The 24,595-nt window shown below is 43.4% G+C and overlaps 1 protein-coding gene across 1 annotated transcript in view; it reads right to left on the bottom strand.

Moving 5' to 3' along the window:
• The window catches only part of SLC25A13 (solute carrier family 25 member 13), a 772,629-nt gene that overhangs the window by 485,043 nt on the left and 262,991 nt on the right, over positions 1 to 24,595 (bottom strand). Inside the window, exon 6 of the mRNA XM_085630870.1 lies at positions 15,027 to 15,173. Coding sequence (XP_085486996.1) covers positions 15,027 to 15,173 — 147 coding nt within the window. The remainder of the gene's footprint in view (positions 1 to 15,026; positions 15,174 to 24,595) is intronic.

The raw sequence follows: 24,595 nt of genomic DNA on the forward strand, positions 1-24,595 counted from the left end.
GCCTGTCAGACCACTCGCCGGTGCTCCTTGCTCTTGGCCCGCCTCCCCTCTCTGCCCGCCCGATATGGCGTCTTAACGCTTGGTTCCTTCAAGACAAAGCTTTTCGAACCGTGGTGGGAGGTGAGATAGCTGATTACTACTCTCACCGTGGTGGGAGGTGAGATAGCTGATTACTACTCTCACAATGCGGGCTCCGTCTCCTCCGCTGCCATACTTTGGGAGGCTGGCAAGGCGACTGCTAGGGGGGCTGCAAAGGGGCATGTGCAACAGCAGAGACGTAGACAACTCCAACAACCCGCGGCTTGCGAAGCTCAGGCCTTGGAGCTAGAGCGGAACCAGGGGGCGTTGGGAGATGCCACGCGGGCACGCTGACTGGCCTTTCTGCGGGAGGAGATACGCCTGCACTCTCTGGAGGCGGCGAAGACTCTTTGGAGCTCCTCGGTGGCCCGGGTCTACGGATGGGGGGATAAAAATGGTACACTCCTCCACCGGCTGGCTACTTAACCCCGGGCAAGCAGGATCATTCCTTACGTCAAAGACTCCGTAGGCGGGACCCACACGGTCTCGGTGGCAATGGCCCAGACCTTTGCAGACTATTACTCCCAGCTATACCAGCCTCGGGCGTCAGAGATCTCCCTTGCAGAATTGCTGGGGACGAGCGGGGCGGTTCTCGGGCGGCTGGGACAGGAGGTTTGTGAGACCCTCGACTTGCCCATTACGCTGCAAGAAATTGAGGAGGCGATTAGCCGCCTGGCATCCGGGAAGACCCCTGACCAGATGGTTTCCCACAGGAATACTATGCTCACTACCGCGAGACCCTGGCCCCGAGGCTTCGGGGCCTTTTTGCAGAAGTGGTGGAGAAGGGCTCATTCCCGCAGGAAACGGGCACAGCCACTATAGTTGTCCTTCCCAAGACGCAACCCCCATCTCAGTCCTGCTCGGATTACCGGCAGATATCCCTCATTAATACCGAGCTCAAGATATACGCCACTGTCCTTGCGCAGCGGTTACGCCCGTTCCTTGTCTCATTGGTCCATCCGGACCAATGTGGATTTATGCCGAACCGGGGGACCAGACACTGCCTCCGGCGCTTGCATCTCGCCCTGGCACACCGGGAGCGCCTTTCCCCCTATCTGGCCCTTCTGCTGGTTGACTTCGAAAAAGCCTTTGACTCAGTGGAGTGGGACTACCTGGGTGATATCTTGGAGCAAATGGGCTTTGGTCCCCGGTTCCGCGCCATGGTCTATGTCCTGTACTCGAGCCCGTGTGTTGGTCAATGGGGCTCTATGCCGCCCGTTTCCCATAGGTCGGAGGACGTGACAGGGCTGCCCGCTCTCGCCCCTCCTTTTCGCCCTGGCCATGGAGCCCCAGGCCGGGTATGACCCCTGACAAAATTTCTCTATACGCGGACGACGTCCTTCTATCTCTCTCTGATCCGGCGGTCTCAGGGCCCCGGGTCCGCCGGATTCTTTGCCGGTTTGGTCAGGCATCGGGTCTTCATCTGAACCCTAAGAAATCCGTACTGGTCCCGCTGCACCCGTCGAGGGAGTGTTTCGACTGGCAGTCAGATATTCCCCTCCGGAGGCTCTCCTTTAAATATCTGGGGATCTGGGTCACCCTTCTTCCGGAACTCTGTTGGGCCCTCAATGTGGCCCCTGTGGTCAATAAGACCAGATCAGATATGGTTAGGTGGCAATCGCTCCCATTGAACCCATTGGGGAGGATCGCCCTCTATCAGATGATGATCCTTCCCAAGTTCCTATACATGCTACAAAACACTCCGTGCCCCTTCCCCCGCCCGTGGTTCCGGGAAATGGATAAGCTGGCGACTAAATTTCTTTGGGGTGACGGCAGACCCCGCTTGGCACTGGACGGCTGCCGGGTCCCCTCATATGATGGAGGCCTGAGCACGACTAACCTTTACTTGTACTATTTGGCCACCCAGCTGCTGGTGATTCATGACTGGTTCTCGAACGGGTGGGATGATCCGGTCTATAGACTCGAGATGCAACTCACCGGGTTCTCATCTATTCAGAATATGCTCTATGGGGCGATGGTCTCCCGGTCGCTTCCAAAGGTCGTGCGGGCCCCTTTTCTGGCGTTGCGCCCCGCCTTGCGACATACCCGTTGGTCGGGAACAGTGACCTTGGTCACACCACTCTGGCACGGGACTTGGCTGCGGGAGGTGGCGGGGCTTGAGGGATTTCGAGCGTGGAATCTTCTAGGGATCTCCTGCTTAGGTGATGTCTGGCGGGGGAGCCACATGTATTCTTTCCAGGAGATTCAGATCCGATTCTCTTTGCAGTCTTCGCAATTTTATAAATACCTCCAGCTGCGCCATGCGGTCCAGTCCCATGTCCCTCTAGATTCCAGACTACCCGCCCATAGTCCGCCTGAGGCCCAGGTGATGCTGGGATGTCTTGGGAGGGGGGGGAATATCCCGTATTTATAAATCTCTGCTCAACAATACCCCGGTAGATTGGAGCGGATTGCGGCAGCGGTGGGAGACCTGGGTGGGTCCCTTGGACGAAGCTGACTGGAGACACGCCCTTATGGCACCCAGAACGCTTACCACTTCAGCTAGACTGCGGCTCATCCAACTTTACTACCTCCACGCCGCATATCTGACCCTGGACCGCTTATATCGTGCGGGCCTCCGTGAGGACGCTTCCTGCGCTCGATGTGGGGTAGATCCGGCGGACTACTTCCACATGGTATGGTCTTGCTCCCGCCTGGAGAGCTATTGGGACGAGATTGAAACTGAATTGGCTGAGGTCCTGGGATGGGAGATTCCCCATGACCTTAGAATGGCTCTGCTGGGCATAACTGATGGGCTAGACGGGTCCCGTAACGAAAAGTACTTTCTAACTACTGCCCTGGTGGTGGCCAAAAGAGATATCGCGGCTGCTTGGAACCAAACCGACCCACCCAGAGGTGCTACTTGGAGAAGAGGGGTGGACTGGTGTGCCGCTCAGGAGCGGACGTTGTATGCTGCCCGGGGCTGCCCCAAAAAATTCAGCAAAGTATGGGGAAAATGGCTTGGGAGACTGTTTTAAGGGTAGGGGAGTGCAGGGGACGGGGGCGGAGGGCTGGGGAAGAGGGGAGGGTCTTGCAATTGATTGTCAATGCTTTCATGATAGATTTTATTGATGCCAAGTTAATCAGACTGTTGTATGTCATCCTTGATTTTGCTTTCTATAAAGAAATAAAAATTTGCTTATCAAAAAAAAAAATCACGCAAGTAATACAGGCCCAGAGTTCCCACAGCCAATCAGAAAGGCTGGAAGAGAGCCAGAGACCTGTTAGAGGCCACTGATTGGCTAGCAGACCATGACTGGGCTCGAGCCTAGCCAGTGATTGGCTGGGGGAGTGAAACGTCAGTCTCACTCAGCTAGTGGTAGTTTGCAGCCGGCTGCTGCGAGGCTTACATTTATATTAAAAATAAGCACTGCCATAATGACCGCTAAGAAGGTGTATCTTCTTGCAACCAACTCACTCTAAACATTAATAGAAACTCACTGTCTGCTGTCACGGAAACAGTCTAGTGTGGCGTCCTTGTGGCTGCAGAAAGGGCGGGCTCATATTGACCTAATCGCTGCTATTGGAGCAGTGCCGTAGCCGTGCTGACTGCACCTTTTAATTGGTCAGCGCAGAGCAGATTCAAACACCCCTTTCGCGCCAGGTGTGCTGCAACAATCCTAACGGAACGAAGGCTGAGAGGCTGCCTTTGAGCAGGTCGGTGTGCAGTGCTTCTCCCGGTATCATGTCGAGTGACGGCAGCAAATAGGAGCAGTAGAGGAGACCGGCAGTGTGTGTGCGCTGCATCACTGCCTGTTGGTGCTGGTGTGCAGACTACGAGCATCGCCAGCCAGTGTCCAGCACCTTAGTGCAGCATCTTCTCAGCCGGGGGTTTTGCCTCCCTGTGCGTCATGTCATCAGTGCTTTGCAGAGCCGAACTTGAACTTAAGGTACACTATTACCAGACTTTATGTTGAATATATGTCGGGGCAGGGGGTATCTCCCTCGAAGTATCTGCACTTGCCGCTCCCCTGCCATCCACCCTTTACTAAGAGGACTCCTGTCTCGCCACCCCCCTTCTCCACCCCTCTCTGTAATGGAAGATACGAGAAGCTATCAGTAGTGACCTGTCACCCCGTGATCTGAAGACCTGAAAAGCAGTTAAACTGACATCACACACAGCAGTGGTGATTAGCAACACAGCAGCATCTCCGGGGGCTCATTACTGCATAGCCCCCAAAGCCAGTGGTGGCAAAATGCAAAGCCACCAAATGGACACCAAGGCCTCGTAGATCGACTCCAGTGCACACTTTAGTGGTTAAAACGAACATAGGATCGAGTGGAGCAGTACTCTCTGATACCGGAATGTAGTCGTTATATACAAATCATAAAAATAAAAGCACAATCCCATACTCTATTGCTGTTGTGCAGCTGAAGCGATCTGGTATGTATATTGTTTCCTAGAGCTGCGTTGTATGCTTCAAAGCGATACACCAAAAACAAAGAATTCTGAAATACTAAAATTATATTGTTCTCAAGGGGTGAACATTACCCAGTGAGTCCGACTCCACCACGGTTTTTTCTTTACTATTTCCAACCAGAGGCCAAGGCCGTGCTGCCTGGAGGGCGCATGAAGGCCTCAGTCACTGCTCACTGTGTGACTGTGTTGATATGTGTGAATGCATGGATGATTCATTTGGGCGTGTGTCCTGCGCAGATAAGGTCATGGTTCACGGGAGCATCAGCTTGCCATTGTGAGCATTTGCAATGCTCCTCCCTTGCTTACCTTGTAAAGATTTAAGGGAGTATAATGTACTGTCAGAAAGATCATATTGCTCGCTGGTGAGCTAAACTCTGATGCAGAAATATGTATGTGGCCTGCAAGTCATTAGAATGTTTGTAGATGTTCCGGCTTATCTATTCATTCTTCCTCTCACAAAAAGGACAGACTTCAGCAGCCAGTTTGTTAAAAGGGTCTCCCACTTCAAATGTGAAAATATGAGGATGTGTGGCCATATCATTCTTTTACTTTCTGGTGCCTTTTTAAGGATTCTCCTTCCCCAGTAGTCGAGGCCCTCAAGTAAACAGGTCAGTTTGGTGTGGGTGGCCTGTTCATCAGGTACGAGTGCTGAAGGCTCAATAAATGGAAAAGTTGTGCCGCCGTGGAAGTGCAGGGGTGTTGCTATTCTTGTTCTGAGCCACATCCTCTGACTTTTTCTATGACGAAATTCCTAGTAAGTAAGAGGGTTTTCAGCCTGATGGATTAATTTGAAGAAAGGGCAGGTAGAAGCACTCCCATACCCGAAAAAAGCCAGAGCTCTCAGATAATAGAACTCCCAGCCAGCCTTGTTTTAAATGACCCGCAGAATCCAGGGAGGGGAAGGCCTAGATGAGTTACGGTAGCATGGGGATCAAAAACTGAACTACCAAAAAAAAGTGATCTTGCCTCAGGTTATTTCTCTGAGCAGAAGTCGTTATCATGGATACTAAGACTTTAACATTTGCACAAACTGTGCTCACTTCTTGCCTGTCGAGATCCTTAGAATTATGTACCAACATTCCTGCGCCTCCCACCTCTAGATCGATTCACAGTCACTCACAAGGCTGGCCACAGACTTCAGTGTAGTGTGCCCTGCACAACCAACATCAGTGGAAGTTGACACCTTTCACACTTCTGCTCTGTTAGCAGCAACACATGCTACGATGCCATAGGAATGTGATAAAACTGGAGGATAAGTGCAGAAACTGGCAGATGTTTTTATAACCAGCATTTAATTTTCAATAAAGCTGTCCGTTATAGTACTACCTGAAAGTGAAAGACCAAAAAAAGTTAAATATTTTGGGTTTTTTTTGCTACTGCTTTGACCGCACCCCCAGACTCATTCCCCCTGCATCCTTTTTGTGGAGCATAACTAATTGAGCCCTTTCTTTTATAATGCACTTCTTCGACCACTGAGCCTACAGCACCTTCTCCAGCCTCACATACTGTGCCTGCTACCACTACTGCGCTCACACTGCCCCTGCTACCACCGCTGTGCTCACACTGCCCCCTACATACAGTATTCAGAACAGGGCATGAGAAGGAGTAGGGCCAGGGCCTCCTATCACAGACTCAAGACTGGGCAAAGGGAGCAAATAGTCACCTACTGCAAAGAGAGAGCGGGGCTGCTTCATCACCATATTACCAACGACCATCTCTAGGCCAATCACACACACACGCATACCAACCCTGCTCCCGATTCCCCCCCACCCCCAGTTAACGCCAGAGCTGCAGATTTCAAACCTTCGGACCACGTTCAAGTCTCAGCGGTGCTAAACATCCAGTAATTCTCTGGGCAGTTCCCTTAATCTGCCCATGCCTAAATAACATGAAGATGACCATGTGTAAATGTAGCTGGTGCTCATTAGAAGTGCTCGCCTTCAGGTCATGTTTGCGCTATATCTAAAACCTGCAAAAAATAAACGCCCACACTAGGCTCACGTTACAAGCTTGGTGCTTTCCTTTCATAGTTGAAGCAGACTCCCGGTTTAAAGGTGAAAGGCAAGAATTGATCTAGGGACGGGAGTAGGTGGGACAAGTAGATTTTACAGGACATGTAGATCTCAATGGCATTTTGTCCCTTGGCCAAGTAGATTATTTTAAAAATTCCACACCCCTGTATGCGGAATGGTATTGTGGAGTGGCATGATGTGGAAATCTGTGGTGTGTATTGTAAATGTGTGGAGTTGAATTGTGTGGCATTGAGCGAAATCATGCTTATTGAAATTATGTGTTATGGTGTGAAGTGCATTTATGAGGGTTGTTGGTATCTGGTCTAGAGTGCATTTATATGGGGTGTATTTATGTTGTATTGAGTAGTATAATTATGTGTAGTGTAATTATGTGGCAGGGTGTGGTTTTATGTGGAGTGTAATTATGTTGTGTGGTGCAGAATTATGCAGCATAGAATTGTGTCGTGTTGTGTGGAATTATGTAGCATGGTTTGTAGTGGCATTATGTCATTTTTGGCTTTACTATACAAATATTCAAAATGTTTTAAGTATGGTCTTTTTTTGATATGTAAAAGTCAGGTGGCTAGCAGCAAATGAAAATCAAAACCGACTTAAAATCTCATTACCATATGAGGGACTATGAGGGACCAAAGGTATTTGCAGATACAAGTCTTGTAACAAATGTGTAAATAACTTTCTGATACAGGATCTATTTGTTTACTTTTGGAAAAAAACATTCTCAATTTAAATAGGACAGACAATGTAAAGAGGACTAACTTTAGTACCACCCCGGTTGCCCTCGATTTTTTAAACAAAAGATAAGCGTACTGACCACATTACGTGATAGCAGAACATGTTCACCAGCTTATTCTGAGGCTATGCAATTATAAAGCCTTTCAACTTCAGAATTTGGGAGTCTTCATAAAACAGCATCTCTATTAGTAGATGACCCACAGATTCCCATTAACGATTGCTGGGACAATTAGCCTGCACTGCCTCTGGTCACAATACAGCATCTCTGTTGAGAAGACTGCATCATTGAGTAGGTCATAACTGCCTCACGATACAATGATTGCCTAGGGTCAAATGAAACAGATCCCCACCAAAAAAGTCTGCTGCTGGTACTATATTTAGTTAGTGCCACTGATAATCTGTCTCAAAATCCCCACCATTAATTTTACCTGGCTGGTGGCATCCTACTGTCCACAAATAATTAAACACCCTTTTTTTAGTGTGAGGGTGCCCTTTGGGCAGGCCACAGGCATGCTTTTCCAGATTGTCACTATTTATATATTTGATGACACATCGAAGATATCTTGATGCCAAAGTTCCACTTCATAATAAAATTCCACCTAGCCGACACTGGACGTTTTGGGTTATGCTGCCACTGGAAAGCAACATAACACACTGTTGTACGGGAACTCCATACAACACACACATTTATTTAGTGACAAAAGGTACAAGTGTTGTATTTCGTAAATTATTCTACAGCTGATTGGGCTCCAGCTCGTGCTTCACAGTTCTGAAGTTTGCACACCCCTTCGTAGTGGAATGCACTGAAGCTGCACCACCTGCAGCACAGCTCACGTGTGGCTGGTTAATGCTTTTGTAAGCCACGAGTAAATCTCTTACAGTGCAGAGGAGGAAAGGACACGAAGGGTGTGGGATTCTTAAGTGATGAGTGAACTATGTTTGCGGGGACGGGTCAATTTTTGTAACCAATCACCATAGCAACACGAAGGGCTTGGATTAGGGAAACAATGGCGTGCTGAAGGAAGCTACTGCGCTGCTTTCTTTCATCAACACGGTGCCCGCTTCACGAAGCATGAAGCGCAGCAGCCTTGAAGCAGGCGTCGGGTTGACAATGAAGAACACAAGGCAGCTCAGTTACCACTCCTTAAGGCAAGTCACGTAGCCGCCCCATGGTAGTGTTTTTCACTGCTTCGGTCCTGTAACTAACAGGGAGGAGAGGAAGCATCTGTAAAAGTTTAAGTTCGGCATCCTTAAAGCGAGTGCCATTATGAGCAAGAACACCTATGCACTCTGCAACAAAACAAAAAGAGTGCGTGAACACAAAAGGAACAAGCCTAACCCTCCTTAAAATGAAGTCTAAAACAAATATTTTACCAAAAGAAACCCTCCGGACGGTCAACATCCAAAATTGCAAAAAAACAGGCTTAGAAATACAAGCAACAGAGCAGGAGGCAGCACTAACAGAACTGTGGCATTAAGAGGAGGTGAGAGGGAGGAATGCTATATTAAAATCTAAGCAACTATGCCGTAGCTGAACACAGGTAAACAGTAACAGAGCAGGAAACCAAGAACAAAATAGCCCCCAGAGCACACATTGCGTATTAATACAGTACTTAGTGTCTGCTCCGTGGGAGGAACGGAAAAGAAAAAGGAGGGACAGAGGCATGACTCACCACCAGCAAGCAAGGATTTTTAAAGGACACTGACATAGACAAATGGAAGGAACGGCAAGCAATGGGTGGAATTAAACCCCAGAAATGCATATACAACAGGTCGCTAAGTGACAGTGGAAGTGCTGTCTAGGCTCGAACTAAAAAGAAAGAGAAACTTCCACAACAAAAAGCAAAAATAAAAAGAAGAAAGTGGTAGGTATTTCCACTAAGTATGCCACACATATTGAGGACACTCCTTTGAAATAAGGAGTGGGCACTGGCACTGCTAGATATAGCAGCCGAGGTCACAATAGTTCATCAGAATCTTCAAGAGTTTCTGATTGCAAGAGCAACTAATAAATGTATTCATTTTGATACACCAGATCAGCTAGTTAGCTATCTCAAAACAGAACGTATAATTTTGATATCCAGATTGAGGGTGATATACTGCAAATTAAACAATTACCTATGACATTCTCTTGGCTGAAGTGGATTGGCCACCTGAGTTTGTTAGTAAAGTCCCATAAGGGGAAGATGTAATAATACTTTCTTTCTACATCCTTGTTCTTGAAGTTGTCAAACAAGCGAATGCCATGGAGTGGGCTCTTGCACAAGCCCCGGCATTATACAGCAACCATGTTGGCTGGGATAGAGACTAACTTTATTACATTATACCTATATGGTCCAGCCTGCAAGTGCGACCACAATACCTACTTAAGCATGAAGCTAAAAGCCCAGTTAGAGAGATTTGAACACAACTAAAATATCAAGTTGTCATTGAGCCTTGTATCTCTCCAATGAACAATCCTTTGCTTGCAGTAGCGAAATCAGATCATTTATACTACCTAGTCTTAGATTGTAGACATTTAAACAGTCATACATGCTGTACAAAATTCATGCCTCGCAGCACTAAACCCCTTTGGATATTTCAAATGTTTTTTTCTGCCAAAACACAGGACCTGAAAGCAGGGATTTAACCGCATTCACCACTTTAGGGAGCCAGAAACTACTCTGTTGACTTCTTCTAGGGTATAGGAACCGCCGTGGTCAGTAACATCAATGTTACATGAAATTGACTCAGAAGCATTGTCCTTTATTGATGACATATATCTTAAGGATGATGACTTAAACACACACTTAGCCGGAGTAGATCCCACTGTTTTGGGATTTGCTAAAGATTGCTATAAATTAAACTTTTAAAAAACAAAATTGCCTATCTCAGTGCCCTTTTTTTGGTATACAAGTTGTCAAATGAAGACAAAATTTCTTTGCGAAAATACCGCCAAATACAATTATGAAGCTGCAACCAGTAGCTGTGGAAGCATCGTCTACAGTTGAGGGTTTATTCTTGTATCCTATTGACTCACCAAACAAGGAAAACATTTTGGGAGCCTCCTAGATTTTGATTCAACATCTTGTTTATATCTGAAATTGATTTTTAATTATTTTTTAACAATTGTGTGTTTTTAATTGATATGGATATGCATTATGGCTTTTATTATAAAAGTGCATTTTATAATCCTTTTATAATCATTAGCCTTATATATTGTTTGATTTTATTTAGTCTAGCTTTTAAGTTTCAATTTGAAGAAAGAGTCTCCCTCCGACCAAGGAGTGGGTGTTGTAAGGTTCAAAAGGGTCTGTGCACAAGTCTCAATTTTAGTTACAGTTTTAAATTTGACTTTTTTTTTCCAAAAAGTGAATTTTTACATGCCTTGCACTTACATAATAACATATTTAGCCGTTATTCTGCTTGCAGCAAATTTTTTAGTAAGCATTTGTCGCTCGTACACTCTGTCCAAGGCTAAGGAACACTGAAAGTGAGCCCCTTGAATTTGGCTGTCCGGTTGGAGAAAGCTCTAAAGACAAACAATCACATCAGTGCTGCACCTCTGACACAATGTGACTGGAATAGTGCTTTTATTATATACACCACCTCAGAGCCAAAAATCGGCAAAGGAGCACTTCTGCAGATTATCCTGAAACGCCTTGCATGTGACCGAGATGAAGCTCTGCTGACTCTAATCTCCATCCAGCCTACTCTACACCAGATCAGTTTCGTGATACATTATACACAGGTATGGGGGGCTGGGTTGTCCCAAAAGACCTGGCAGATATACTGTGATAGTGTAGGTAGTATTAGGTAGGAATATAAATCTAAATATAATCACAATCACACTGTAATATTATAATGGTTGAACTGTTTATCTTTTTCACCATTACTGTAATGCTGGTTCCAATGTTTTGTTTCATCTTACTGATAACTGCAGATGCTCATGCTTTTTACACAAGAATAGAGTTGCTTCAATAAATATTTGAAAAGCTAATGTACATCTTTCTTAGGCATGCTCAAAGGGAGACACGAGTAACAACAAAAGGGTAGATCGGTTTACACGATTTCCTTGGGGAATTAGAGTGGACATGTTCTGAGATTGCAGATACTATCTGGTACCCTGGGTTAAGATGGCTCACTCTGAGATAGCTAGGAATTAGGACAACACACTTTAATGATAGGTGTGAACTCCATTCCGATATTCTGACATTTATGTTGTCCAGATAAACAGTTCTACTTAATTTGTACTAACCGGTTGACAAGCCGGATCGCTTAAAGCTCCAGTAGGTTGATGTGGAGTCTGGATTCTGCTGGAGACCAGAGGCCTCGGACCTCCACCTCTCCCAGGTGGCCGCCCCATCCAGGAGTTATGCCTCTCACCTCTGTCAGATCTGGTTGAAGATCGGTCAGCCACTGACCCAAACGCAGTTCGTTAACCACCACTGAAGATCTTTTGCAGTTCCCTTCAAGATCTGGACCATGTCGGAGAGATTCTCCTGATGCTGGGCCCATTAGAACCCAAGGTCCCACTGCAGAAACCACATGTGACAAGGAGGATGCAGGAGGCTATGAGACCCAAAAGCCTCTGAGTCAGTGTCACAGAAATCAAGGCTAGAGGCTGAAACATCATAACCTGAATATCCTGGACTCACAGTTTGGCAGGATAAGCCAGAATCTACACTGTGTCCAGAATAGCTCCAATGAAAGGGAGCATTAGGGTAGGTGTCATGTGTGACTTTGTCACATTTATAGTGAACCCCAGCAAATGCAGGAGGTCTGCCGTAGTCTGGAGGTGAGAGATGACTGCTTGGGGGTGAGCCTGCCTTTAACAGGCAGCCGTTAAACCAGGGGAAGACTGGCACCCCTGATCTCCGCAGAGCTGCAACCACCGCCGTGATGGCGGTGGTTGCAGCTCTGCGGAGTGAACGTACGAGGGTTGCTGGTAAAGCCAAAGGGGAGCACAATGAGCTGAAATTGCTCATGGCCTACCGTGAACCGCATAGGCAGGCAGGACAGTAACGTGGAAGCATGCGTCCTGCAAGCCCAATGCAGACTCCTGGGTCCAGGGCAGACTGGATATGAACAAGTGTGAGCATTTTGAATTTCTTCTTTTTCAGGAAGAAATTGAGAGGGTACAGGTCTAGGATAGGACAAAGGCCTCCATCCATCTTTCAGGAAGAAGGGGGAATAGCAACCACAACCTACTTCTGATACCAGCGTCCTCTCTTTGGCTCCCTTGGCCTAGACAGCTGCCACTTCCTGGCAGAATAAGGAGATGTGGTCCTCAGTCAGCCTGTCACTGGGTGGCATTGGCAGAGGGGTAGTCACGAGGGGGAGGGAGTAGCCCCTTCAATCTTGAGAACACAGCAGTTAGATGTAATTAAACCTCCAGTGGTGCAGGTGATGTCATATCATGCCGCCCAGTGATATGCCCAAGATGGTCAGAGGGTAAACTAAAGAAGATTGGAAGCTGCAGATGCTGGGGGGTGGCTGTCACAACCTCTGACTACTGAACCCACAGGTCTATGGAATCATACCCTCAGCCATGCAGGAACTGGGAAGCTTATGTACTGAGGTGGCTGGGCAGGTAAAGACACTGCCGGAAGCCCCTTCCACGGCCACAAAAAGAGAGAAAGGTGGACTGGGGTTGGGGAGGGGCCATGCAAAGGCTCAAGGACCAGGCTGTAACTATAATGTCCTTGAAGCATTCTAGCGCACAGCGGCGATTCCGAAGAGCTGCGGGGTCATGCGGTGGTCATCCATTACGCAGCAGCAGTTCCAATGCGGAGCTGCGAGGAGATGCGTCACACTGCGTCTGTTCTGCTAAAAGACCACAGTAGGACTGGCAGAACACCTTCAGGCCCAGGATTGCGGTGGCACCACTTGGGGGGATGGATTCACAGCAGGCAGAGTCCAGGTGCAGGGTTCAAGGTGATTAGAGCCCTTTCTGTCCCCGAGGCTCTGATTAGGAGGCCAACCAACTAGCCCTTGGAGTCACTCTTGTGGCCTTGGGTTCAAGATGCAGTCCTTCTTCCTCAGACAGCAAAATAGCAGTCCTTCTAGCAGTGGAGCAGCATAGCAATAGCAGTCCTTCGGCGTCCTCCACTGGTCCAGAGGTGCATTGAAGAGTTGAGTCTCCAGGTCCACTACTTGGAACCCACTTTGACGTGGGAGAAGCTTCTACAGGCCTCCACCTACAGAGGTGTCTAGAAATTCCTGCCTCCCTGCCCCAACCCCAGCTTTGCTGGGGGCAAAAAGTCGAGAGTGAAACTTTTGTGAGTGTGCTGAATCAGAGCCTTTGTGATGTGCAAGTATGGAAGGTGACAGCTGTGGCCCCTATCAAGTCAGAGATGGTCCATTCTGCCAACAACTATTCACCCTTTGTCTCACTGTCTGGGAGCAATACACAAAGACCAACTTGTCAGCTACAGCTAGTCATGGGACCCAGGATAATGGCTGCAGTCACCAAATGGCTGGGGCAAGAAAATGGCAACTTTCTAAAACTTGAATTTTTTGAACTGTGACTTAAAATCAAACTTTAACATTAAAGAGGGATTTAAATTACAAGTTTTTAGAGACCTAACTCGACATTCCGATCTGCTCCCTACTGAAAGTTATCACTTATTAAATACAATAAGGTAACCCAATATTATACTATGGGAGAGGCAAGCCTTGCAGTACTGAAAAACGAATTTAAGAGTTTTTCGCTACCATGATATGTGAATATTAAAAGTGCATGTTCAACTTTTTAAATTCATTGCACCCTGTCCTATGAGCGGTTTATGGCCTACCGGAGGGGCAACATATATATTAAAAAGGAAGAGTTAGGCCTGGGAATTGTTTATTTTGCCAGGGCAAAAAGGCAGTTAAAAACTCCACATACAGGCTGTAATGGCAGGCCTGAGACATGATAAAAAAGCTACTGAAGGGGGTGGCACAACGTGCTACAGACCCATTAGCAGTACTCAATTTACATGCCATGGGTACATGTAGTACCAGTTTACTAGGGACTTTAAATAAATTAAGTGTGCCAATTGAGTGAAAGCTAATTGTCACATGTTTTAGGGAGAAAGCACAAGCACTTTAGCATTGGCTAGCAGTGGTAAAGTGTGTAGAGTCCTGAAGTCAGCATAAACCAGCTGATTGAAGGCAAAACATTGGGTGAAAACCATGCCACTGATGTCGGGTCAAACGCCCTTTCCATGTGCATTAAAGTCTAAACATGTCATCTGTAGTAGCTAATGTGTGTGTGACATCAAGATAAAGAACGCACAACAAGCAAGGGAAAAACCTTACAAAAATAATTCCTTATCACTACATATAGGTCACCCAGTGACTGCAGAAACAGACTTTTTTATGGTGCACAATGAACCTACTATGTCAAATGATCAATAATAAATCACTTTTCTTTGATACTTCATTTCTCCTTTCTCAGAATCTGCTCATGCAATTCAATCAATTCTAGATTCTGTCTGGATTGAACGCCACACGTGTAACCTTTGATACGTACACTGCGTGTACTAGTTGTAAACTATCAGCCAATTCCTAAACTGCACACAGTTGTAGTCAGAAAGTGGCTGAAAATGTTTTTAAACAGATTAGTTTGGACTAAGCATCAAACCAACTGAATGTATGAGATTACTGTGTAGACAAAATGAATAAAGAAAGATGCAGCAGCAATTTGGTACTGCAGTTTTAAAAGTTCAAATGCGACATTCTCAGTGAGAACCCTAATAAACCACACAAGTGATTGTCAATGATAAGAATTTCCAACTTACAGCAACTAGACATTGTTCGACAAACGGAGTCAACACGTGAGGCCGGATGGTGACCATTATATCACGAAAGTCCATTGCATTGACAGTTCCTGTCCGATCACTGTCACGTTGAACAAAAGCTTGTCTCGCATGCTCCAGCTGGATCTCCTGCAAGCAACGAGATAATAATAAAATTATTTAGATGCCATATACCAAATAATTTGGTAGCCATCTTGTTTATGTCAAAGGAGGAAGTTGAAAAGGTTGCATATTTTTAACAGTTTCAATGGATACGTTTCTTTATCAGAGTGTCAGAGAGTTGCATTGAATATTGGAGAGTACCCGCCACATACCCCTTTACTTAACACACATAAGTTGGACTTTGTAAGAAGGCATAAATAGTCATGTATTCGCATTTTGTTTTAATCATTTTGTTCATGGTGCAGAAAATGTACTTTTGCACAAAAAAACCAGATGCACATCTATATGTCTACACAGGGACAATAGGCATGACTGAAGTTCAGCACTTTTTATACGTAATGCCATTTAAAAAAAAAAATAATATTCCACAAAATGAGTGGTTATTAGTGGGCAGAAATTCTATTGGGCCTAGTCACAAACTGCATTTTGAAGAATGTAAAGAAGCACTACTGTAATACCACTAATATACTACAAAATGGTTTTCACAAACTTGCAGCCGGAGATTTACACCTCCACAATTCCATTATTTTCTGTGCAAAGATCCCTGCCATGGTTGCGGATACCTCTGCACGTGTATGTATATGTTTTAGTAGTGAATGTGAGTAGGACAAGGAGTGACTGAAAAATCAGTAATGAGAGCGGTTGCGGGACGAACACCTCCACTAACACAAAAACACACCCACAAATGAATATGACCATTGATATTCTCAAACTACACTGCTAAAGTAACTACAATCCTAAAGGTGTAGAAACAGGAGAAAATATATTCATGCCCAGCCTTGGAGTAAGACCAGCAGCAAACAAGGCCACTCACAGTTACTTCAACAAACTCCAGGAAATAAAGGTGTTTGGGAAATAAAATAGCTCAACACAGAAATGAATGCTGAATTAATGAAATTATTTCAACATTAAAATTTACAACAACACATTTATAACAAATGAATTACTTTAGTAAAAAAGCGTTCCACATACCAGAAAAAGAAATTATACTGAGAAAGGGATTTTTATATATAAATATATTTATATTGAATATATTTAAAAAAATCATTTAATACACATATAATTGTATAGTTAATGTTCTGTTACATTTTATTAGTTCTATGTCAAACAAATATTTGAAATACATTTACATGTATATTTTCACTGAAAAAATATTTTTGAATGAATAATAACCATAAATCATTTCCCCTGTACTTTTCAATAGTGAAATCTCTGCTACGGTGTTAGAAATCTCCACTTACATGTGTAAAATTATTAGTAACTTAATGCTCAATAAATCGGTTGTGGGAGACTCCACCCTCTGATTTGAAGGGTAGAGACATGCAATTCAACACCCAATTGTAAATCAATACTTTTTAAATGGTGAATGGAAAAATAGTATACAGTTACACCTCGGTGTAGTAGCAAATGTACTCATGAGTAAACATACACTCCTATATTTACCTTTGTGAATAGGGCCCTATGCCTTTCAGAAATGGAGTAAATAGAGTGAAGACGGATAACAGTCTTGTAAAGAATAAAATGACAGTATTTCAATAGGAAGTGGATTTAAGTTTGCAAATATATACATTTCAATAAAATAAATGTTTGTGAACGTGAACAGTCCATGACAGTTTCGAAATAAATAAAGACGAGCTGCAGAAGTAAATAGTGAAATGGCATCTCCTTCTACTGACCCTAATGAAGTGTTTGAAACTTTTACATGTTTGACAAACATTCTTCTGAAAGACTAAACAGATTTTTAGATGTGGCCGTAATACCAAATTACAATCACTTGACAACTTAAAAACATCAGCAACCCAAACTAATGCTTTTTTTAGGATTTGAATTCACCTATAAAAAGCACTTCAGCAAATTAAATAGATTTGCAATAATAATTGCATTTTTCTAAAATTCAAATTAGGGAGATTCTTGGTCGCTGAATGCTCGAAGCACAGCAATCCTATGACGTTAAAGAGTGAATTAAAAGAATCTAGAAAGATGATCAAAGAAGAAATAATCTATCCTTTATTAAGATTCCACATCAAAGATGAAATAACGTGCTAAGGACCAAAGTGAAAGAAATAAATTACAAGTACTATTCAGGTATAATCCTTACATGATACTTTAACCAACCAAGTTTGAGTGATTTATACATATTTTTTAATTACCTCATTTATTTAGGATTTGTACGGTGTACCAGAGATAACAGCTCAAAGAAGATAGAGTATGCGGGTACAAAAAAAGTAAAATAGTATGTCTGACAAAAAGAATAGCTTAGGAACTTTTCTAAACTGGACAAAAATAACAATGGCATGAATCTATTCATGCAAAACAATCCTAAATTGAGGACCACGGACTGCCAACTTCATGTCGTGTCTCCTTGTCAATCAACATTGAGGTATTTGAAAATATAGGGGATGCTAGATCTAATATGATGTTTTGGGATGTGGTAGATCTTCTCCATTAAATGTGGTGGAGCCGACCTAAAGACACAGTTGAAGATCCAGCATAGGGCTTTAAAATATAATTTTACACTACTTCTGACTGGCAGCATGAAATCTAATTTTCCAGAGTACCAGGCCTAAATAAACTGCCATTTTGCAACATCTGTCAATGTTAAATCTCACAGGAGGACAGGCCCAGACACAGTCAGTTTAGCATTAATCTGGGCTCCCATTTCTATCTTGTGAGGTTCAGGAAGACTGAAGAGCAATGCTTGCTTCAACTGAACGAGGCTGCAAACGTCCCACTGGACCACTATTTAAATATAGGATCTAGTAGTGAGATCATCCAGATCATTAAGTGTTTAGATTTTTTTTATTTTATATAAGAGCAGTTTTCCAGAAATTGGGAAAGTACAGTTAACCAAGGAAGGATATATGCTTTACTATTTCATGGCCCCAATAACAGGACCTCCATCTTGGCTGCAATTAATGTTAGACTAATGAATGCTGAAATGAGAGGACAATACATATACTCCTTATTGTTCACACTACATAAAAAGTTCTTTAAAAGTCAGATAAATTGAGCTTCAAAGCAGAATACAACACTCTTTACAAAATAAAGGTACTGTGTAGAGCCAAAACAAAAATCAAGCATCTCTATTAACTGAACCTACAATTCACATTGCCAAATTCGCCAGAGAGAAAAATCTCAGAAATACATAGGATACCAAAAATACGCAAATGCAATGCTAATAGTTGTGGCTTACGACTGAAAATTCATCTTCAGTTAATGGTGAATTTAAGTCATCGCCTACACATCACTCATCCTTGCACTCAGGCATCCATTCATTCATTCATCCACCCGCTGACTCATTCTTGCATTTACCTACTTACCTGTTACAGTAAAACACACAAGGAGCACCAGGGAGTACACAGTCAGGTCACCCCCACTCAACAGTCTATAAACACAAATAGACCTGACTTGCTTTGTACAATAAATTGTTTTGTGAAAGCAACCGAGGAGTTTTATAAACACTTGAAAACTTCCTCACAGGGTAGGCTCACTGCCACTGACCTGTTAGTCCAATTGTTCAATTTCAAATAAAAGGTCAATACACCACAAGTCATAAACAAATCCAATTATTATTGGTAACCACAAAAAATTGTGAAAAAAAGGTGAGAAAGGTTAGAAAGTACCTCACGGTAGCAACCAATAATTATTGGATTTGTTTATGACATGTGGTGTATTGACGTTTTATTTGAAATTGAACAATTGGACTAACAGGTCAGTGGAGTGAGCTTACCTTGTGAGGAATTTTTTAACTCTTTATAAAACTCATCGGTTGTTTTCACAAAACAATTTATTGTTCAAAGCAAGACAGGTCTATTTGTGTTTGTAGACAGTAAAACACACACTCAAATTCAACAAGCCTACTAAAGATGAATTAAAATAAAAGAAAATATGCCACAAACTAAAAGTGCCGGGCAGATGCTTGCATAAAATATTAAATTGAGCAAACAAAAAAGAGCAGGCAGCCCTCTTGTAAAGGTATTTACAGAGTGTCATTGTTTTAAAGTTCCGAAATGGCAGCTAGGTTTAGAAGTATTGTGTTGGTCATCCCGGAGTGGCACAACAACGATAAACTATGCAAATACCTAGAAATTGACTTTTGAGTTAGGGTATGTTTTAGAATAAAGCCATATGTTAAGATACATGTGCCAGTGGCCCTGCACAAACTTAAATGCACAAAGGACAGATAGTAATGTGTGCGATTCCATTTAACAAATTGTCTGCAGGCTTTAGAAGGGTGTTATAACAAGTCGAATTTAAAAGTTCCTTGCTCTGAAATATGTTTTTCATAATAAAGGTGTCTGACCTACTAATTTTGCCTTACTTATTATAATAAAAACATCAGACCTACAGCATCTGACATAACTTCCTAATGAGCCAATCTGACCTCTAGCCTTTCTCATTGGCTTATCACCATAACCAACTTTGGTCTACTGTATCGTGCATACGTTTTACCACAAGGCAAAAAACAAAGTAGACATGCATGGAGTTACAAACATGAACACAATTACAGTTGGCAAAAAGTATACTACCCCACTTAGGAAGGTTTAATAAGGATCATCAAAGAAAACATCTCCAACCAAGGTTTTGGCAGATATGGTAGTCAACCCGAAAACCATTGTCTACTACGTTAATCTGTAAGACTTCAGGCAACAAACAGTCACAGTGCAGTAATAATCCACTCTTAAATGCCTTTTTACTTTAACATATCATTTTCACAAGATATTAGTCAGACTTACTGCCTTAGCTATACATTTTTATACTAAACAGATCATGCCTATGGCGTCTGACATACCTTTTCCCAATGAGCCATCCATGTCAGGGGTGTAACACAGGCCACCGCAGCGCGGGGGAGCCCCAAGCTCCAGGCAGCCCCCTTAGATCAGCACTCTGGCTGCAGAGCTCCCGATTGAGCCCAGAGGGGGCCCCTCCAGGTGCCTTGCAGGGAGGCCCCCTCGGTTTTCGTTACACCAATGATCCATGTCTAAAGCTTTTATCATGGGCTTGTCACCATAACCAACTCCACCTTTCTACATCAGAGTTCCCATCAGGCAACCATCAGGAATACAGCCTTAAATTTTCATATATGTACAAAATAACAATTGGGAAAACAATTTAAAACTACTTCTAAAGGACTCTAACAAGGATTCTGAAAACACACATTTTGAGCCCCTATGATCTGCTAGAGGGGGTCACCAGCACCAAAGCCCCCGTTTAATATTCTAATCTGCGAGATTCTAAGTAACAAAATACCGGACAACGTATAATAACAAGTATAATAACAATCTGCCCTTTAAAAGCCTATCACCTTCAACATATGCTTTTCACAATAAGTAAGTCAGGATTGGGGTTCAACAAGGATCATCGTGCAAGTTTTTTGCCTGTATGGTTTGGCAGAGTAACCAACACCAAAATCATGTTCTGCATTGGAACTTTGTGTTATTTAATGTAAAAAAAAAAAAAAAAACAATAACCACAAAAAAACAAAACGCTTCTATATAGGCTTTAGCACGGTGGAATAACAATCCACCCTTAAATGAAGATTGACTTCAACATATACTTTTCACAATAAATAAGACAGATCTATTGTTTTTGTCACAATCTTTTATAATAAACAGGGCAAGGCCTATAACCCTGATCACTGGTTTGCCACCATAAGCAACCCAGTCCTGAGCATAAGCATTTCCACATGGCAAAATGTGCAATATAAGCACTTGTACTCAGTGGAAGCACTCAACTTCTGCCTAATGAAAGGCTGTACTCAAGGCAATCAACATGTGGACAAAACAAAAGCCCCTCTCTCTGAAGTGCTTCTTAAAGCTCTTTCCCTATTGATCACACATGTTAAAACCACAGCTGTCCTAAGCCAGACCTACAACAAGCATTGGCAAAGCTAAAATGTATCGCCTTTGGGCCTACTGACTTTACCATTGCTTTTTCAGCAATGCTGACAGCATTGAGGGGGGAGAAAAAGACAGTGAATGAAGCAGCTGCTGTTGGCGGTTGCGTCATTCAGTAGCTCTGCGGATGTTAGCACATAATGACGTGGTTTCCATTTTCTTTTCGCCGGATCTATTAAGGCAAATGCCCGTAAAGCGGTCTACTAAAAAAAAAAGAACTTCCATACAATACTGTCTATTTCATCAAATGTGACAATCTTGTGAACCTTTGATTGTAATTATATTATTATTTTTTTCCCCAGCGGTTATTGTATAACATTATTATTCTTCATTACTTTTTCTTGTATTTGTACATTGATGAATAACTGTTATATACAAACTTTTGTTTGTATGATTATCTTCAATAAACCTCTTTAACTAAAAAAAAAAAAAAAAAAAAAAGAAGGAGAAATCTTACATGCGCAAAAGAGGTTTGGCAGCAATTTGCTGCCTGGTCCCTCAAAAAAATGTAAGAAATAAAATACATACATAAGCATGCACACACACAAATATAATATTTTTTTTTCTTAAACAGAACTGCATCTATGAAAGAGCTAAGCAACGGGGAGTGCAGGAGATAGGGGTTAAATTAAAAAACATACCCAAGGAAGGACGGGGTCAGGCTGCAATCAAGGGAGATCGTAACATGGCAGTGGTGGGTAAAGCACATGGACAGAGCAATATGGAGCGCAGGCACCAGGAGTCTGGGGGGTTGGCAGAGGAGGAGGAGCACTCGGGGAAATCAGGGACGGATTTTAGAGTGAGAAAAAGAGCACGAGGGAGCTGAAAAAAAATACATGTGCTCTCATGAAGTGCATGAACAAAGAAAAACAAGCATTGGCATAGCCAATAGGTCTCGCCTTTGGGACCTTATAAGTGTTTAGCCATGCAACAGTTGCATAACTAAACACTTATAGGGTCTCAAAAGCGAGACCTATTGGCTATGCAAAGCGACCGCAAAAGTGAAAGTGTTCGCGATCGAGATCACATCAAACATCAAAGCGGCCGTGCGGCCGCTAAAGTGAAAGTAATCACGGTAAAGCGTGGCGCACGCAACCGCGCACATGCACTGTGGCACTAGGCTGGCCTGGTAGCACTTTTTGGAGCCCTCTCAATAAGTCTCGCCAGACCAGCGCATGCGCTGGGTCAGGCGAGACCTAATGAAGTTCCCTAAAAGGAAGAAAACAAGTCAGTCAAGGAAAAGAATGATAAAGAAGCTAATCTCAAGAGGAGGGGTAAATACGAAGGACAGGGAAAGCCACTAAATAAGAAGCAGGCAAAGATGAGTGACTAAGCCAACCAATAGTATGGAAAGGGAGGACTAAACACCCACTGAAATTTCTTGGTAAGCCCACCATAGGCCTTTCCAACTTGACAGCTTGTGCTGTCTGGTAAAGAAGGCCTGAAAATGAAAACATATGAAGTGCACCTTCCCTTGTTAAGTACCAAGAATCTTCCCAAAAATTCTCATTGACTCACATCTTCAAGAAATACCTAAATAACGGGTTGTTTTACTCCACTAGAATATTGCATTCTAACTGTTGCACGTGAAGTGCTCTACTGAACACTACAACTAGATGCTGCAGTATTTAATCCATGTAAAATAATGCATATACCTCAGGGTCGAAATAGCAGCATCAAGGGTTTCATGAAGATGTTAAGCAGCAACAACGTAAAGGGCAGACTTTTGCACCCAACACTGAATGGTTATGAAATAATATAAGACTGACTGTTAACTTGATTTCCCCCTCAGTGAGGAATGTGCAAAAGCAGTTTTAAGTAGGCTACAATGAATACATTGTCCAACATAGGGTAGTAGCTGATTGCCACTCACAGGGCAGTGGGCTGGGCACAAACCTGACTGACTAAAATTCAAGCGGTGTTGCTGTATAATGTAACAGGGTTAATATTAATGCCTTTGTGAAATGTAATGTCCGCTTGTTTAGTTTCTTTAGCGACGGTGCTACACGTTCCTCACATCATAGTTATTTGTTTGTATTCTTGCTCTACATGAAACTCCAACAAGCCCTAACTGAGATGGTTAGCAGATATCTGCTATTGGCTGCTTTTTGATGGTTCCTTATTAAAGCTGCCTTACTTGTAGTTCTTGTGTGACCTTAGGTAATTTGCAAATCTGCACTTCTACAATTGCCTGAAGCAGGTTCTCTACTACATGTTCCTGGATTTTAAATCGTAGGGTTTCTGATTAAGAAGGATCTCTCAATGGTGAAGGCATGTTTTTGTCACACTTCTGACATAAAAAGGGATTTCAAGTATTAATCTTCCTCCCTAGTGACTATGCTGTTTAAGTATTGGCGATATCGAAAATGCAATATTCTAATGGGGCATATTACTCATGATGGGAAAGCAGAGGCTGTTGCACATTGTAGCACTATTGCTTCTGCAGATGAAGTGAAAGTACTATACGTCATGGCTCACTGGTTCCATATGATGCCCACTGGATCCCAAAAGGACATAAGATTTGACCCAAAAGTGCGATTCCTCTGCCTACTACAATGAGTAGTTTCAAAAAAATAGCACCAAGGTGGGGTTGTGTCATCCCTTCAAATTTACATTAGGCAAATATGTTTCAGTAAGGGGGCCCAAAGTTCAAAAGATGAATAGGGTAGAAACACCATTGACTTTGATAGAGTTGTCCAGTAGTGGCTCACCACTTGCCTGAAAACAGAACCCAGTTGCTCAAGGTGGAATCCTGCTAATTCCAAACCATTTCCTTAAAGGCTCAGTTCTTTCCTCACCAACCTTCATTGGGTGTTCTGCTACATGACACAAACCTTAATAGCCAGAAGACACCCAGATGTACCTCAGAATCTCATCTGGTCAAGGCATAAGCATCTAAAAACCTCCCTCGCCACAATCCAAGCATGGATGACCCTTCATTAAATTGTATTCGAAAAAGATTTACTTTGTGTGCTTCACAAATGAGAGCAAGATACAAACAGAATGGTTATCAAAGGTAAGTTGATATAGTTTCTCTTAAATCTTTAAATCTGGAAATTACTTCGAATTAAACATCACCTTTAACCTCCGTTTGTGGATCCACAACATACACGACGTAAAGAATGCCCCGCACCAACTCATCTTGCACCACATGCTGATGCTCTTGCTGACAGACCTAGTCACTGGTACTGTTCTACCTCTATGATGGCAATGCCTTGCTGCAGTGTCCCAGAGACCAATCTAAAGCCACTATAGAGCATCCTTTATGCAATAGTCAATCTCGTCAATACAATAGCCTTTACTACATCCACAGAACTACCCATACACTAAAACAGCCCCTAACAAGGAAGCATCCCATTCAAAAGCGCCTGTATCATCTACAAGACCACTAATGCTAATAGTCTACATTTCCTCACTACCAAGATCAAGGCAATAGGTGAAACTCCAGGTTAAAAATTATAACATTGAAGCAAGGAAAGCACAATAGGCCAA

Source organism: Triturus cristatus, chromosome 10 (genome assembly GCF_964204655.1).
Source record: "Triturus cristatus chromosome 10, aTriCri1.1, whole genome shotgun sequence".
Taxonomy (NCBI): Eukaryota; Metazoa; Chordata; class Amphibia; order Caudata; family Salamandridae; genus Triturus; species Triturus cristatus.